We start from the raw sequence: 16,195 nt of genomic DNA on the forward strand, positions 1-16,195 counted from the left end.
AGATTTTTGTCAGGTTACTTTTCAATAGCTTTATATGATCATACATTCCTGCCCTTTGACCTGTGGATAATGACTTTATATCCTAATATTAACCCATTCTTACATTTTGGGAATGCACTCTCATTTGGTCCTGGTTTGTTACTCTCTTAATATACTGTGGAATTCTGTTTCTAATACTTTATTTAAGATTTTGGTGTTAGTATTCCATAAATGTGACTGGTCTTTACTTGGCTTTCATTGTACTGTCTTTACCAGGCTAGGGTATCAGTGGTACATGGGATCTATTGAAGAACTTAGAGGCTTCCTTGTTTATGTTCTGAGAAAGCTGTGTCCGCCTCCAGTTCTTAATCCTTTCCCAAACCAGTGCCAAAACCCACGTGCCTAAGTACTGGGGTGACCTTTCTGCTCATAACCCTGGTGTGTCATGACAGCGGCTGTTCTGTGCCCTTTCTGGGCTGTTCCTCCAGGAAGGCCCCCTTTTTCAGGGGCAGGTTGCTTCTGGGAAATCAGACTCTTACCTCTGTGTCATCTCTGGGCAGATAGATCAGCCTGGTGAACAGTTATTCCCATTATCTTCTCTCTTGTAGCTCCCATCTGCTCGTTGCCATCTTCCAGCATTCTCTTTAAAACCAGCTAAAGTTACTTAGTTTCAGTCCAAAAATGAAATTTTTCTTGGCCGGTTTGAATATGGTTGCATCAGCTGTGTTTTTAAGAATTTTGGCTTTGGATTTTTCCTTTTGTTTAAAATAGTACAGTGGGGGTGATTAGGGCACGATGTTCATTTTCTACCTAGAAAAATAAAGTGTACTTTTTATTGTGGTCCTATCTCTTAACAAAAAGAAGAGGCTCAACTCAAATTTGGCAGACTTACTGCCCTCTCTGAAGCAGGAGAGCCAAGCCAGAGCTGAAGAAAGGAATGATTAAGGATTTTGAGGTTGGGAGGGTTTAGAATTACATGGCCAGGCTGCGCACTTCAGAGAATGCATTGGGCTCATTTTCATAGGCCAATGAGTCCGCTTCTGCGGGAGCCAAACCAGTGGACTCAGATGCTCAGTTTCAGAAAATGTCTTCTTTCTTTTCCTTCTCTTCCCTTTTTTTCTCTGTTCTGTGTTCTCTCCCCTCCTCCTTTTGTCCCTTTCGTCTTTCTTCATTCCTCTAAAGCCCCAGGAAATTAAAAGCAAGGACTTGTGCCTTCCATCCTAAAATGGGAAATGAGAAACCCTTAAATGTCAGGAAATTCCCAAGATAAGGTCCCTACAGCAGCACTCACTTGCTGTGTATGTCCTGTGGCATGCATTGAGTAACTGGCAGGAATGCCTTAAAGCCAACATTTAACAAGTTACTGTTTTGTAAGTATGAGCAGCATCCTGAATTCACATGTATCTGTATGCCCCAGATGTTTGAACTGGAATGTAGACTTTTAATTACAGAGTTTTTAGATATTTATGAAACCAAATAATGATGTTGACCAAAATTTCAGCTTTTCAACTAATTATTTTGACATTGTACAGCTTCAACCTTTTCTCGGAGCTTTAGCATGTGACTTGCAGAACTTTTGGAGGACGTGAAACCTTGGTCATTATATGACTGCCAAGTCACATGCCTGATGTTATTGATTTAATAATTTGCGTCTTCTGTAGGACTGATTGGGACCCCCAGAGTCGTCTGGCTGGACAGCAACCCTCAGCTATTACCCAGTTAGTGGCTAAGTTAACTTACCAGCCACACTACGGTCTGTCCCTGATATTGCAAATCTGTCCCGGTCAACATGACATTCATGAGGCAATTCTAACTGCCATGTCTAAAAACTGAGTGTTAGGGTGCCTGGGTGGCTCAGTTGCTTAAGTACCTTTGCTCAGGTCATGATCCCAGGGTCCTGGGATTGAACTCCATATCAGGTTCCCTGCTGAGCTGGGAGTCTGCTTCTCCCTCTCCCTCTGCTGCACCCCCTGCTTGAGCTCGCTTGCGTACTCTCTCTCTCTCTCTCTCTGTCAAATAAATAAATAAAATAAAGTAAACCAACACTGAGCATAATAGGGCATCTGGATGGCTCAGTCTGTGAAGTGTCCCACTCTTGGTTTCAGCTCAAGTCATGATCTCAGGGTTGGGCTCTGTGCTCAGCAGGGAGTCTGCTTGAGCTTCTCTCTTCCTCTCCCTCTGCCCCTCCCACGTGCACGTGCACGTGCACATGCACGCTCATGAATGCAGTGCTTTCTCTCCTAAATAAGTAAATAAATCTTAAAAAGAAAAGAAAACCCGAGTATTTAAAATCTTCAAAAGGGCAAATTTTTTATTAAGACCTAGAGCAGAAGTTACCTGAAAGCACTGGAGAAGCTTGATTTTGTAAATTCATTTTTTTTTTAATTTTTAAAGATTTTATTTATGTATTTGACACAGAGAGAGAGAGATCACAAGTAGGCAGAGAGGCAGGCAGAACGAGAGGAGGAAGCAGGCTCCCTGCTGAGCAGAGAGTCTGTTGCGGGGCTCAGTCCCAGGACCCTGAGATCATGACCCGAGCCCAAGGCAGAGGCTTAACCACTGAGCCACCCAGGTGCCCTAAATTCATTTATTTTAATGGTGGTTGCATTAGAAAACAAAAACACGAGAATAGAGAGGATGGTTGTTATTCTACATTAGAGCAGTGACTGTCAAGTCTTATTTTGCACTGGAAGTTGAAATGGTTGGATGTTAGGCATAATGGGGAACAGAGATGGTTTTTCTTCTGATGTTTCTGTTTTGGATTCAGGATAGAGATAAGCAGAAACCCAACGTGAGTAGCAGTTGCAGTTGTTGGAGGGGGTCACCAGTAAGAGCGTGGGCTGAGCTACCATAAGCCTTCTCCCACTTAGCCCCTCACTCTGATCACCTGGTGGCATGAATGCTCCTCCCAAGGGCATGGTGGGACAGGGGAAAGAGCTGCGGGTGGTTGCTGGGGACGGAGGTAAGAAGAGTCTGTGGCAGCGCAGGTGGCTGAGGCAATCAAAGCATGGTTTTTACAGTTCCCAGCCCAGACGAATGGTGTTTTAAGTGGTGCCTAGGTCCCAGGCTCTCCAAGCTCATTTAAGTCATAGCTGAGAATAATCCTGGGGGAGATGTGTTCCAAACAATTGATGAAAAATTAGCTCCAAGAGTACAGCTGCCTTATTTTCCTTACCCCAATGGAGGGATAAACTATAAGCAGTAAATTTGGCCATTAAAACCAGCTTTTAAAATATTCACTTATTTATTCAACCAACAAATATTTATCATGCACCTCTGTGATACTAGCATATAGCAGTAAACAGAACAGATGGAGACCCTGGCCTCCCGGACCTCACAGACTAGTGGTCTTGAGACGTACACAGCTCTGCAGTTATGAACTGTACAGCACTCAGGAAGCTTGTGGCACTGTGGGAATGTTCAGTAGCGGTATCTCACCTGTCCTGGAAACTGGGCCGCACTGGGGAGGAAGCAGCCCTCCCAGCAGAGGCCTGAGGTTGCCAGGCAAGAAGGAAGGTGGGAGGTGAGTGTTCAGGTGAGAAACAGATGAAGGTCCCAGAGCAAGACAGATTTAGTGTGCCCGAGGCCCTGAAAGCAGGAGTGTGGCCAGAGGGTCAGGAAGGGTGTGAGCTGAGGCCCCCAGGTCTTCTTCAGCCAGCTCTGGAAGAGTCCAATAGATCAGGCAAGGATTTGGGCCTACCACCTAAGACAAAAGGGAAACATGTCAAAGTGGTTTTTCTTTTTTTTAAAGATTTTATTTACTTATTTGACAGAGGGAGAGATCACAAAGTAGGCAGAGCAGCAGGCAGAGAGAGGAGGGAAGCAGGCTCCTTGCTGAGCAGACAGAGCCTGATGTGGGGCTCCATCTCAGGACCCTGAAATCATGACCTGAGCCAAAGGCAGAGGCTTTAATCCACTGAGCCACCCAGGTGCCCCACATGTCAAAGTTTTTTTTTTTTTTTTTTTTAAGATTTTATTTATTTATTTGACAGAGAGAGATCACAAGTAGGCAGAGAGGCAGGCAGAGAGAAAAGGAAGCAGGCTCCCCACTGAACAGAGAGCCCGATGCGGGGTCCTAGGACCCCGAGATCATGACCTGAGCTGAAGGCAGTGGCCTAACCCACTGAGCCACCCAGGAGAGTCCCAGCCTGATTTGCATTTGTGAAAAGCCGACTGGGAGGGGCACCGATGGGCCTAGTGGGTAGCAGTGGGTGGAAGCCAGAGCCAGGAGACATTGGGGTTGGCCTGTGGTTTCACTGCAGTGGGGACTGAGGGAAGTAGGGGATACTGGGGATACTGCTGGTAACTCCAGCAAATTGGTTAAAATCACTCCAACTAATTGGATAGAAATGGGTGCTAATGGAGAAGGGGCTTTGGACAGGACTCCCAGGTTTAAGGCATAAACATCTGGACAGATGGTGATAGCCTTTGCTGAGGAGCATTGGAGGAGGAGCTGGTCCTCATCCAGGAGAGAGAATGGGAGGCTGAGTTCAATTTCGGATTTACTCATTTTGAGATTCCCATGGGTCATTCAATGGGGGAGGAGCTTGTAAGACAGTAGTTCATTTACAAAAATATGGAAAGGTCATGAATAACCTTCAAAATACTACTTGAAATCACAGTATTTGGCATTGGTTGTCAAAATTGGGATAATATCTAAGTTATAACCCTTGTCAGCAAGCTTCAGTGAGCCCATTGGAGCATTCCAGCATCTCTAAAACTAAGAAGTACCACAATCACATAATAATTTGAGGGCCCGAGAAGCAAACTGAGGCTGAGAGGCGGTTACACCCCTTCACCAGGCTGTGGGCTGTCCCGAAGGCAGGGACTTCTTGCCTTTGCATCACCAGCTGTGGGCTCAACTCAGTCCCCAGAAGATGCTTATTAAACATATGGACTGGATGTGGAACAAATATGGAAATGTTTAAAACAAGAGAGAAGCCAGTTTGGATGTGGTTACTGTTGGCCTTTTGAAATTCCCTTTTGTGCAAGGTTAATATGTAAATAAAGGTATTAAAACCTTTCTGTGACTACACATTTCCTCCCATATTGACTTACATCCAGATTCCACCTAGTGCCTGCACTAAGAGCACCATTCATCGCCAGACTTCCAGGTTCTGACCCTGACTCTACCACTTTCTCCCCGTGTGACCTTGAGCAATTTATCTAACCTCTTTCCATCTCTTTATTTTCATGTATAAAGTATGGATAATAGTAGTAATTTCTCACAAGGTTGTTGCAAAGTTCAAACGTGCTAATCTGAGTAAAGCCCTTAGTCACTACTCAGTAAATGTTGAGTAAATGATTCTGTGATCTCTTTGAACAGTTTGCATGTTCCTTACCAAATCTAGGCAGTGTGCGTGCTGGGGACATGATCTGGTTGACTCAGCAGGTAAAACCCAGGAGCTGTGCCCCACTCCAGCCCAGTAACTTTGCTCTGCTCTGGCTCAGAGACCACCACACCCCCATCCCCAAGCCGCTGCCTGGCTAGTACCAGCCTCAGCTAGGCATCCCGGACTAGGGAGTGTTCGGGAGTTGGGGGCGGGGTACACACAATCCCATCCTAGAGAAAACAACTCAGATCTGCTTCCCACTTGCCTAGACCCCATCTCCTGGAGCTCTGAAGCTCAGTCCTTCCTCTCCTGGCTGGATACCTCAAGGGGTGGAAGAAGGGGCGCATGGAGAGAGAGCCCTTCCTTCACAGCCTGAGCTCCTGTGAGTGAGTCAGGCCCCCCAGGGTATAAGTGACAGTTTTCAGCCTCATGACCTGACTTAAAAACCATATGCACTTGGGGCGCCTGGGTGGCTCAGTGGATTAAAGCCTCTGCCTTCGGCTTGGGTCATGATCCTAGGGTCCTGGGATAGAGCCCCACATCGGGCTCTCTGCTCAGCAGGGAGCCTGCTTTCCTTCCTCTCTCTCTGCCTACTTGTGATCTCTCTGTTAAAAACAAACAAACAAACAAACAAACAAACAAAAAACAAACCATAGGCACCTAGGCTAAAAGCTGGAAGCCTGGCCATTCTTTGTGTTCCTGGGCCACGCCACAGGCTGAGCTCAGGATTAGAAGGAACAAGGGTGGAGTGGAGATCAGGGGTGATGAATTCAGATGTGGAGATGCGAAGTTGAGAATTTAAAGAAAAACCTTGGGATACGCCCAAAGCCCAGAAAGAGGGAAAGGACCAGGAAGAGAGCCCATGAAGGCACAGGCAGTTGTATGAGGGGAGAAGTAGCATGTGGGCGTCCTTGCACCCAGCTCCTCAAACCCTAGGGGGACCTGTGAGCCTGTGTTTGCAATGCTTTGCTGAACAAAACTTTTGTAAAATACAATAAAAAAGAATGACAGAGCAGTGACATGAAAAAAGACAACACTGTGCAAGTTCTAGTTGTGTTTTAGAAATTTATTCTGTCAAATTGATTTAAAAGTGTCTCAACATGGGCATCTCGCAGTTACACTTGATCTTGGGGTCATGAGTTCGAGTCCCATGTTGGGTATAGAAATTACTTAAATAAAAAAAAAAAAAAAGAAATTTTTAAAACGTTTCTAAATGCTTATTCTCAATTTCTTTGCTTGTCTCATTAGAATACCAGCCCTGGCCCACAGAAAGGCCCCAGGAAGTGGTTAGGTTTTACCAGAAACTCACTAGTGAGCTTCAGGGGGCAGCTTCAGAAAAGGGATGCATACAGAGGCCAGGAAAGGAAGGAAAACCAGTGAGCCGGTTTTTAAAAGGAAGAAAAACCAGTGAGCTCCAGTAAAGGAATAGACAGAGAGCTTCAGCTCTTCCCTCCTCCTCCCAAACCCAACCCATGCCAGTTTACAACTGTTGGCAAGGAAGGTGAGAAATCACAGATTACGAGGGTCATTGCTTCCAGGGAAAGTTTTTCTAGAGGAAACCTGTGTGTGTGTTTAAAGAGAGAAGGAAACTAGCCAAGAGGGAAAGATATAAAATGCAAGAAACCCCAGGGGCACCTGCCTGGGTGCTCAGTCAATTGAGCAGCCAACTCTTGGTCTCAACTCAGGTATTGGTCTCAGGGTTGTAAGTTTGGGGCCCATGCTGGATGCGGAGCCTGCTTTTAAAAAAATGAAAAAATAAAACAAAATGCAAGAAACCCCAAAGCATGGAAGGTGGGCAAATGGCCCTTGCCTGGCTCTGCCCTCTTGTCGCCCAGCACTCGCCACCCTGTCCTTGCGGTACAGCCTTGCCGAATGTCTGTGTGTCCCCTCCACAAATGCCCCAAGTTCCTGCGGCCACAGGATCTTCACAGGTGCCCTTTCCTCTTCTCGGAATACTCTTCCCCCAGCCGAGGTCTTTCTTCTGTTTTCCAGGTCTCAGCTTTAATGAGTAACTTTGTCAGCACGGCCTTACCTGATGCATCCCCAGCCGAAAAATGAAGCCTCCTTGACAGTCTCTCTGTGCTTTTCTGTCACTGAGCTTAACACAGTTTACCACTCTGTTTATTTGTGCATGCTCTGGTGAATGTCTGTCTTCCTCCTGTTCAGGGAAGGCGAGTATGTTCAACACAAATTCTTGACAAGTCTGCTGGAGATGGATTCCCGAGCCTGAGTGGGCAGCATGGTCCTGCTCCAACTGGGGGGTGGTGGAGGGGCGGGGAGGGAGGTTGTGGGTTACTTTGGAGAAGGATAAGGAGAGAGGAGAAAAAAGAGGAGATGGACTGAACCTGTGAGGCGGCCGAGGTCCTGTGTATTTCTTCTTACGGTCTACCTCATGGTCACTCCCAAATGTTCAGTGAAGCTTCAGAAATCAAACAAACTCAAGGTGAGTGGCTGAGTGGGCAGGGCGGGACAAGGGCCTGGACTTTGCATTAAGTCAGCCCCAGCAGGACAGGGACAGCCCCTGTGGATACAGGTGAGGGTGATAGCCAGAGAGTGAGCCCAGCCATGGACAGAGAAGCAGCCACACTTGCATCGATCTCTGAGGGGCAGATGGGGCGGGGAGGTGTCTCAGCTGGCCTCTGAGTTTCATTCGGATAATAACCCCTCAGTGAGAAAAGTAGGGAGGTGCCCAGGCCTCTGGTCCACTCTGAACTGGACTTCGCTGCTCCTTTCCGATCATGAGTGTGTGCTCTGTAAACATTGTAGAGTGTTTAAAAAGTCCAGTAAAGTGAAAGTGAAGAGAAGCCACGAGCCATTCGTCACTCCCGAGATAGTAGCTGTATATTTCACTTCCTTCCCTTCTTCTTCTTTTCTATGTATATGATTGATTCCAAAGTTGGGACTCTGTGTGTGTGTGTGTGTGTACACACACTTTGCTACCTTTACACAGCATTAACAGTGTAAACATTCTTTCACATAAAAGCGACACTTTTTATTTAAGGATTTTCATACCTTCTTGCAAGAAACAGAGTTGATTTCAGTAAAAGAAATGTTTGCAGGAAGAAAATTGTTTGGTATATAATCTCTGGACCAGCCTAGTTTGATTCGAGTTCTTGTTTGCTTTTCTCCCACCTTGTACAAACCAGAAAGTCCTATGAGTTTGAAGACTTACTGCAGTCCTCCTCTGAGAACAGCAGGGTGGACTGGTACGCACAGACCAAGCTGGGGCTCACACGCACTTTATCCGAGGAGAACGTCTACGAAGACATTCTAGGTAAGAGGCCCACGTGCCTGTGCATGGGAATGAGTTTGTGAGAAAGGGGAGAAAGGAAATGGGGCTGAGTGCTTGAAACACACACGCATGCACGCACATGCACAGAGTCTCGAAGAAATACCTGTATTCAGATAAATGAGTGAGCCGGGAGGGGTGAGAGAGAGGGACCCTCGAGGGACATGTGAGAGCACGGGGACCAGGGAGGAGTGTGGAAAGGCTGCTCAGAAACTGCCACAGAGGCAGCAGGGTACGGCAGGACACGCTGGAGACGTGGAGTTTCGGTGGCCATGCCTGACTCTTGGCTCTGCTGTGTTAGCTGTATGCCACTGAGCTGGGGCCTTAGCTCCTCTGAACTTCAGTTCTCTCATCCGTATACTAAAGATGACCACAGCTGCTGGTCGGGTGGGGTGTGGGAGAAAATGGAAGGCAGAGTTCCCCGTGTGTCACAGATGCTCAGTCAAGTGTGGGGACTACCGAATGAAGGAAAACTCGGGCCGCCACCCTCTGCCTGAGTCTATAGAGTGTGGCGGTAACAGGGCATCGAAACTCAGACTAAAATGAAAGTCTCTTATTAAAAATATATCTAATGTTGCCTTAATTCTTTTAAATTCTCAAGTGGAGCTCAGATGCACTTGAATTAGTGAGTTAACTACTCCGCAGGGAGCATCACAGTTTGACTGGGGGGGGAGCTGGGCCCACTGTCCGCTTGTCCACGGAGGTGGGTAGTCAGGAAGAAAGGAGCTGGTAAGAAGGAGAAGCTCACATGCAGCCACAGGCAAGGGGCAGGTAGAGCAGATACACATACGCATATGTGCATACAGTCACCAGTACCAGAAGAGAAGACTCTGTGGTGGGAGAATACAGGAGACTGGAAGACGGGTGTGTGTGTTTAGCCGAGCTCTGAATTTCACCATGGACAATCTGAATTCTGGTGTCCAAGTTGTGGAGGTGGGTTGCTGCCAAAGCCGTAGGCTTCCCAGGTCCAAAGTGGTATGAGATCCGGTCTTCCATGTTACCTGACGGGGCAGCTTTCAGTTACAGAGAACAGAAGACCCCGCTGAAGTACCAAGGGCATTTGTTGGCTCGTGTGACCCAAACTGGCCTGCTCTCCCTTGTTTCCTATCTCTTGGGTTAGCGCTGTGCTCAGCAGCTTTCCCATCAGTTCTGGAGAATCCGTACCTTCCAGTTGGAAAACAAGAACCCTTGTGCTGCACCCAAGAAAAACCTGAGGTTCACTCCGACTCTGACGAGACTGGTTTAGGTCCCTTGTTCATCTTCATAGCCCAGGAATCTGTGCACTGATTGGTGTAAGCTTGGGATATGAGCCCTTCCCTGACCTGGACACTGAGTCAGGGACTGGCGATACTCTGATTGGCTAAAGCTCTGCAGCTCAGAATGGAGTTAACTCTGTACACCTAAGACCTAAGACTGAGGACATGGGAAGTTACCCCAGTGAAAATCAGGGTACAGGAGGAAGGGTGTGAATGGGTAACAAGATAGCAGACATCCCCACACGGAGAGGCCAAGGTGTTGAGTAGATACCTGATAAGGCAAACTTACTTGATGTTCCCAGTTCCTGACTTGCTGACTTTGACCACAGATCCGCCAATGAAGGAAAACCCTTATGAGGATGTTGAGTTACATGGTCGCTGCCTGGGAAAGAAATGCGTCTTGACCTTTCCTGGTTCTCCCACTTCTTCCATTCCTGACACATCGTCTAAGGTATGAGTCCCCAGGGGAGCAGTGCAGGGAGAGGGGTCCCCCCCCACCCACCCAGCATGATGACCCTGAGTGGAGTTCTGGATTATACTGAAATGCCAGGCCACCCTCATTGCTGGGCTCCTGGATGTATGTATTGGCCGCCTGCCTGCTCTTCTGCCTCTAGTTTTTCTGGAACCCCTCTGCTCAACCAGGCATCCTAAAATAGTATTGTAGCTTCTGGGTCAAGCTGAGTAAATATGACAGTATACCCATATTATACAACTATAAAGATTGTCCTGACCTAAAACAAAGTTTCTGGTGCAGAAACAGTACTTTTATAGCATGCTACCATTTGTGGGGTTTTAAATAGAAAAATATACATACATGTATACATGTATACAGAAGATTATCTCTATACAGAAACCTCAGAATGAGTAAGTAGGGACATCTGTGGAGCTGTCTGGGTGAATACATGGAGGACAAGGTAGAAACTGATATTTTTTACAGAATATCCTTTTGACCCTTTTGGAATTTTGCACCATGTACATATAGATAATAAAACTCTATTCTATATAACGCATTGCCTACAGGATTGAATTCATATTCCTTAGCTTGACATTAAATAATCTTTCATAATTGATCCCTGGGTACCCGTTACTACCTAATTTCCTACATACAAAAGCTCCCCTCCAGCAAGAGCCTATTAATTGCCCCTCTGATATTAGAGGCCCAGGACTGGCAAACATTTCCCCCAAAAGACCAGAAAGTAAATATAGACTCTCTGTTGTAACTACCCAGTGCTGCCATTGGAGTGTAAAGCAGCAGTAGACAGTATCTAAACAAAAGAATGTGCTGTGTATTAAAAAAAAAAAAAACTTAGGGGCGCCTGGGTGGCTCAGTGGGTTAAGCCTCTGCCTTCGGCTCAGGTCATGATCTCAGGGTTCTGGGATCGAGTCCCACATCGGGCTCTCTGCTCGGCAGGGAGCCTGCTTCCTCCTCTCTCTCTGCCTGCCTCTCTGCCTACTTGTGATCTCTATCTGTCAAATAAATAAATAAAATCTTTAAAAACAACAACAAAAAACCTTAATGAGGCGCCTCGGTGGCTCAGTGGGTGCCTTTGGCTCAGGTCATGATCTCAGGGTCCTGGGATCGAGCCCCTCATCGGGCTCCCTTCCCCCCACCCTACCTGCCTCTCTGCCTACTTGTGATCTCTGTCAAATAAATAAATAAAATCTTTAAAAAAAAAACTAAAAAAAAACTTTATAGACACCAAAATTTGATTTTTATGTAATTTTCACATCATGAAATATTACTTATTTTCCAATCATTTAAAAATGTTTTAAAGATGCTGTTTATTTATTTGAGAGAGAAAGAGAGAGTATGAGCTGGGGGGAGGGATAGAGGGAGAGGGACAAGCAAACTCCACACTGAGCAGGGTGCTCGACACAGGACCCGATCCCAGAACCCTCATCATGTCCTGAGCCAAAGGCTTAATCAACTGAGCCACCCAGACACCCCACCAACCATTTAAAAATGTAAGAACTGGGGTGCCTGGGTGGCTCAGTGGGTTTGGGCCTCTGCCTTCAGCTCAGGTCATGATTTCAGGGTCCTGGGATTGAGTTCCTCATCGGGCTCTCTGCTCGGCAGGGAGCCTGTTTCCCCCTCTCTCTCTGCCTGCCTTTCTGCCTACTTGTGATCTCTCTTTGTCAAATAAATACAAATAAAATCTTAAAAAAAAATGTAAGAACTATTCTTAGGTCATGGCCTATATAAAAGCAGATGGAGGGCCTGATATGGCCCACACGTTGTATTTTGCCCATCCCTGTGTTAGGTCATTTCTATGTCTGCCCTTCGTTCTTGCCTTTCTCTCCCCATCCTTTAAGGCCCAGATCAATCATGCTTCCTTCAGGAAACTTCTAGGTCATTCCAGTCCCTGGAACTCCCTCCCCTCTAACTCAGTGGGCTGAAGTGTTCATTTTATACCAAATTGTGTATACTGCATTATTATATCTCTTTGATTATTTGAAATATTATTTAGTTGTGTAATGTATCTTAAAAACATCTCCCCAGGGGTGCCTGGGTGGTTCAGTGGGTTAAGTGTCTGCCTTTGGCTTGGGTCATTATCCTGGGGTCCTGGGATCGAGGCCCGAATCCGGCTCCCTGCTCTGTGGAGAGCCTGCTTCTCCCTCTTCCTCTGCCTGCCACTCTGCCTACTTGTGCTTTCTCTCTATCTCTCTGTCAAATAAATAAATAAAATCTTAAAAAAAAAATCAATCTCCCCAGCTATGTTATGAATTCCTCAAGTTCCTCAGTAATATGTTTGTGTCCCCTATAAATAGTTGTTATACAGTGTGTAGTTGTTCAAGAAATTAAGTAAAGGAAGGCCAAATCTAGGCTGCAAGTATCAGTTTAAATCCCATTGCAAAGATCTGTTTCCAGCCCAAGAAAGGAAGCCATGTTCCTCTCTAGGCCCCAGGGGAGGACAGCATTTGCTAGCAAGTGGGGGTCTGCACAGAAATCATGCCTTTTGTGTTCAGTGGTCACTCAGGGAGTCTATCTGCCACTAGTCCTCCTGAAGAGAGTTGAAGGTAGAATCCATCATAAAGGGTAGATCTCATGTAACCAAACCAATTCCTGTCATTCTTGTGAAAGCTAGTTAACTGCAATTTTGCTTCTCGTATGGAAGAATGTTCTGGAAGCATCCAGCCCAACAGATCATTAGAAGACAGTTCCTACTTGCCTCTGAAGTGTATTTTCATTGGTTATAGATGCCTTCAACATTCAGGAAGCCCTTCATTTCCCATAGTGGATAAGCTTGGCTTGACAGAGGAAGGGGGTCACAACTCAGTCTGCCCCTTCGTGTCCTACCTGGCTTTCCCCTGCCCTCCTCTCATGCTGGGAAGGCACTGCTCACCTCTTGGAACAATGAGCAACATCTGCCCACAGCAGCTGTGCAGTCTGAGCCGGGTGCTCCTCCCTCATGCCAGAGAATAAGGACCCAACAGCCCTTTTCTTCCCCTTCCTGCCAGGCTAGAGCAAACCCCAGTCCTCTATCACCACAACAGCTAAACACAGTAGGTAATCACGTCAGCAAGAGCTTGAGGTCCAGAAGCAGCTGTCGTGCAGAAGGACAGTTTGGGTGCCCAGGAAGCATGTCGGATTGCCCCTGGTACACGAAGGCTGCTTTCAGCTCTTTGCAAGTCATCAGCAGGACTCAGCGTCCATGCTCATTCCTCTGCTCTCCAACATCTGGGTGTCCGGTTGGTGCCCCCATTGTGGGGGACAGCTGCAGACTTCACCACTTCCTCCGTTTAGCTCATCAAATATTCATGGAGCGTCTGCTGCATCTGGGCCGCATCTGGGACCTTAGAATTGGCAGAAGCTATCCCTCTGTGGCCCCCTCCTCTATCAGTCTCTGAAGAGCCTATAACAGCTTTTAGGATTTTCATTTAATGAGATCGTGCCCAGTCCCAGTCCAGAGGTCAGGGTCAGCTGGACAGACAGCTGAAATCAACTGCAATTGTGCAGTTGGGGGCAGATGCTCATGGTTAATAACACACAAGGCAAGCTCCTGAGATTAAGCCATTTTCTTTTCCTGCTGTGTATTACCCACCATCCCCACACCTAGAATGGCACACTAAATGTGTTAGGGACTAATTTTTGTAATAAAGGAAATCTAGGCTCGCGCCATTTTTTCTTAAGCAGGTTCCATGCCCAGTGTGGAGCCCAGCTTGGGGCTTGAACTCACAGCCCTGAGATCAAGACCTGAGCCGAGATCAAGTGTTGGACACTTAACTGACTGAGCCACCCAGGTGCCCAAGGCATTTTTTTTTTTCTTAGGCACTGGCATGTAGACGTTAGGGAACAAAATGTACCATTAACTAGCATTCTCTGGTTGCCTGGAGAACCCACCCACACCATCTCCCACCAAAAACTGTACATCACTGAACCGTAACTATAGAGAGGCAGTATCTGGTCAAGCATGTGAGTTCTAGAGTCTGACTGCCTGCATTCAAAACTTGCCTAGACCACTTGCTAGCTGTGTGACTTTGGGCAGATGTTCTCATCTACACGTGTCAGCTTTGTCATTGATAAAATAGGAACAATTAGGGATGCCTGGATGGCTCAGTTGGTTAAGCAGCTGCCTTCAGCTTGGGTCATGATCTCAGGTTGCTGGGATCCAGCTTCGCATTGGGCTCCCAGCTCAGCGGGAAGTCTGCTTCTGCCTCTGCCTCTGGCCCTCCCCACCCCTGTTTGTTCTCTCTCTCTGATAGATAAATACATAAAATCTGTAAAAAAAAAAAAAAAAAAAAAAGAACAATTATAGTACTCTCCTCTTAGGGATCTTATGAAGATTAATCAAATTCATACTTGTAGAGGCACCTGAGTGGCTCAGTTGGTGAAGCATATGCCTTCAGCTCAGGTCATAATCCCAGGATCCTGTCCTGGGATCCAGTCCCACATCAGGCAGTAGGGAGCCTACTTCTCTCACTCTTTCTCCCCCTGCTTGTGTTCCCTCTCTTACTGTGTCTCTCTCTGTCAAATAAATAAATAAAATCTTAAAAACCAATTCACACTTGTAAACCACTTAGTCTAGTGCCTGCAATGTAAGTACTATTTATGTATGTTTGGTAAATACAGAGAATTAGGCTTTTCAGTATGTATTTTTTTTTTTTTTTATCAGAGAGAGAGAGGGGGAGAGAGTGAGCACAGGCAGACAGAATGGCAGGCAGAGGCAGAGGGAGAAGCAGGCTCCCTGCTGAGCAAGGAGCCCGATGTGGGACTCGATCCCAGGACGCTGGGATCATGACCTGAGCCGAAGGCAGCGGCTTAACCAACTGAGCCACCCAGGCATCCCTCAGTTTGTATTCTTTTTAAAAATAACCTTATTTCATCCTATCACAACATTCTCATCACAAAAGTTTTTTAAGGGGCTCAGTCGTCTGTCTTCAGCTCAGGTCATAATCCTGGAGTCCCAGGATCTGGCACCATGTCTGACTCTCTGCTCAGTGGGGAATCTGCTTCTTCCTCTCACACCCCCTCTCTTGTGCTCACTCTCTTTGTCTGAAATAAACAAAATCTTTTTTAAAAAGTTTTTTTTAATACTGAAAAAGATGATGAGGAATATAAAACTCATCCAAAATTAAGAATTTTTATTTTTTCTATAATAAATTATTAGTGTGCACGTGTGTATGTATGTGTGTGTGTGTACATAAAAAAGACTTGGGATGAGGTATATATACTTTTGTATTTTTGCTGGTTTTTTATATTTATCCTGAATATTTCCCCACATCATTAATTTCTTTTTTTAAATAATCTTTATTGCCTGTATGGTATCCTGTCATTTAAATGTAATGTCTTTCTTGGGGCGCCTGGGTGGCTCAGTGGGTTAAAGCCTCTGCCTTCGGCTCAGGTCATGATCCCAGGGTCCTGGGATCGAGCCCCGCATCGGGCTCTCTGCTCAGCGGGGAGCCTGCGTCTCCCTCTCTCTCTGCCTGCTTCTCTGCCTACTTGTGATCTCTGTCTGTCAAGTTAATAAATAAAATCTTAAAAAAATAAAAAATAAATAAATGTAATGTCTTTCTTTACAATAGTATAATGTGTCAATTGTTGAAATATGTATATATGCCTTCCTATGTATTTCTCTGTGTGTATATGGAAATATGTGTACCTGTGGGCGTATATGAACAAATGTGTATGCTTGTGAGAATGACATCTGGGTACTTGGAGGAGGCCTTTAGGAAAGAGAGTAGGAATGAGGTGGAGTTAGGTACAGAAGAGATGAGATATTTTGTATCAAGGACTCTTCTTCTCTTTACATCACTGTGTCCTGAGGAGGTAAGACAGGGACAATGGAAGAAAGGAAGGAATTAAACCACCATTCTCAGACGAGAACTCTGGGTCAAGT

The 16,195-nt window shown here is 46.2% G+C and overlaps 1 protein-coding gene across 5 annotated transcripts in view; it reads left to right on the top strand.

Moving 5' to 3' along the window:
- DENND2A (DENN domain containing 2A) overlaps positions 1-16,195 on the top strand; it is a 133,679-nt gene that overhangs the window by 65,999 nt on the left and 51,485 nt on the right. For all 5 annotated transcript variants that reach the window (XM_082693882.1, XM_082693883.1, XM_082693884.1 and 2 more), the window contains 2 exons: positions 8,459-8,586; positions 10,187-10,308. In XM_082693882.1, the coding sequence (XP_082550008.1) occupies positions 8,459-8,586; positions 10,187-10,308 (250 nt within the window). The remainder of the gene's footprint in view (positions 1-8,458; positions 8,587-10,186; positions 10,309-16,195) is intronic.

The sequence above is a fragment of the Mustela nivalis genome, assembly GCF_964662115.1.
Source record: "Mustela nivalis genome assembly, chromosome: 12".
NCBI lineage: Eukaryota > Metazoa > Chordata > Mammalia > Carnivora > Mustelidae > Mustela > Mustela nivalis.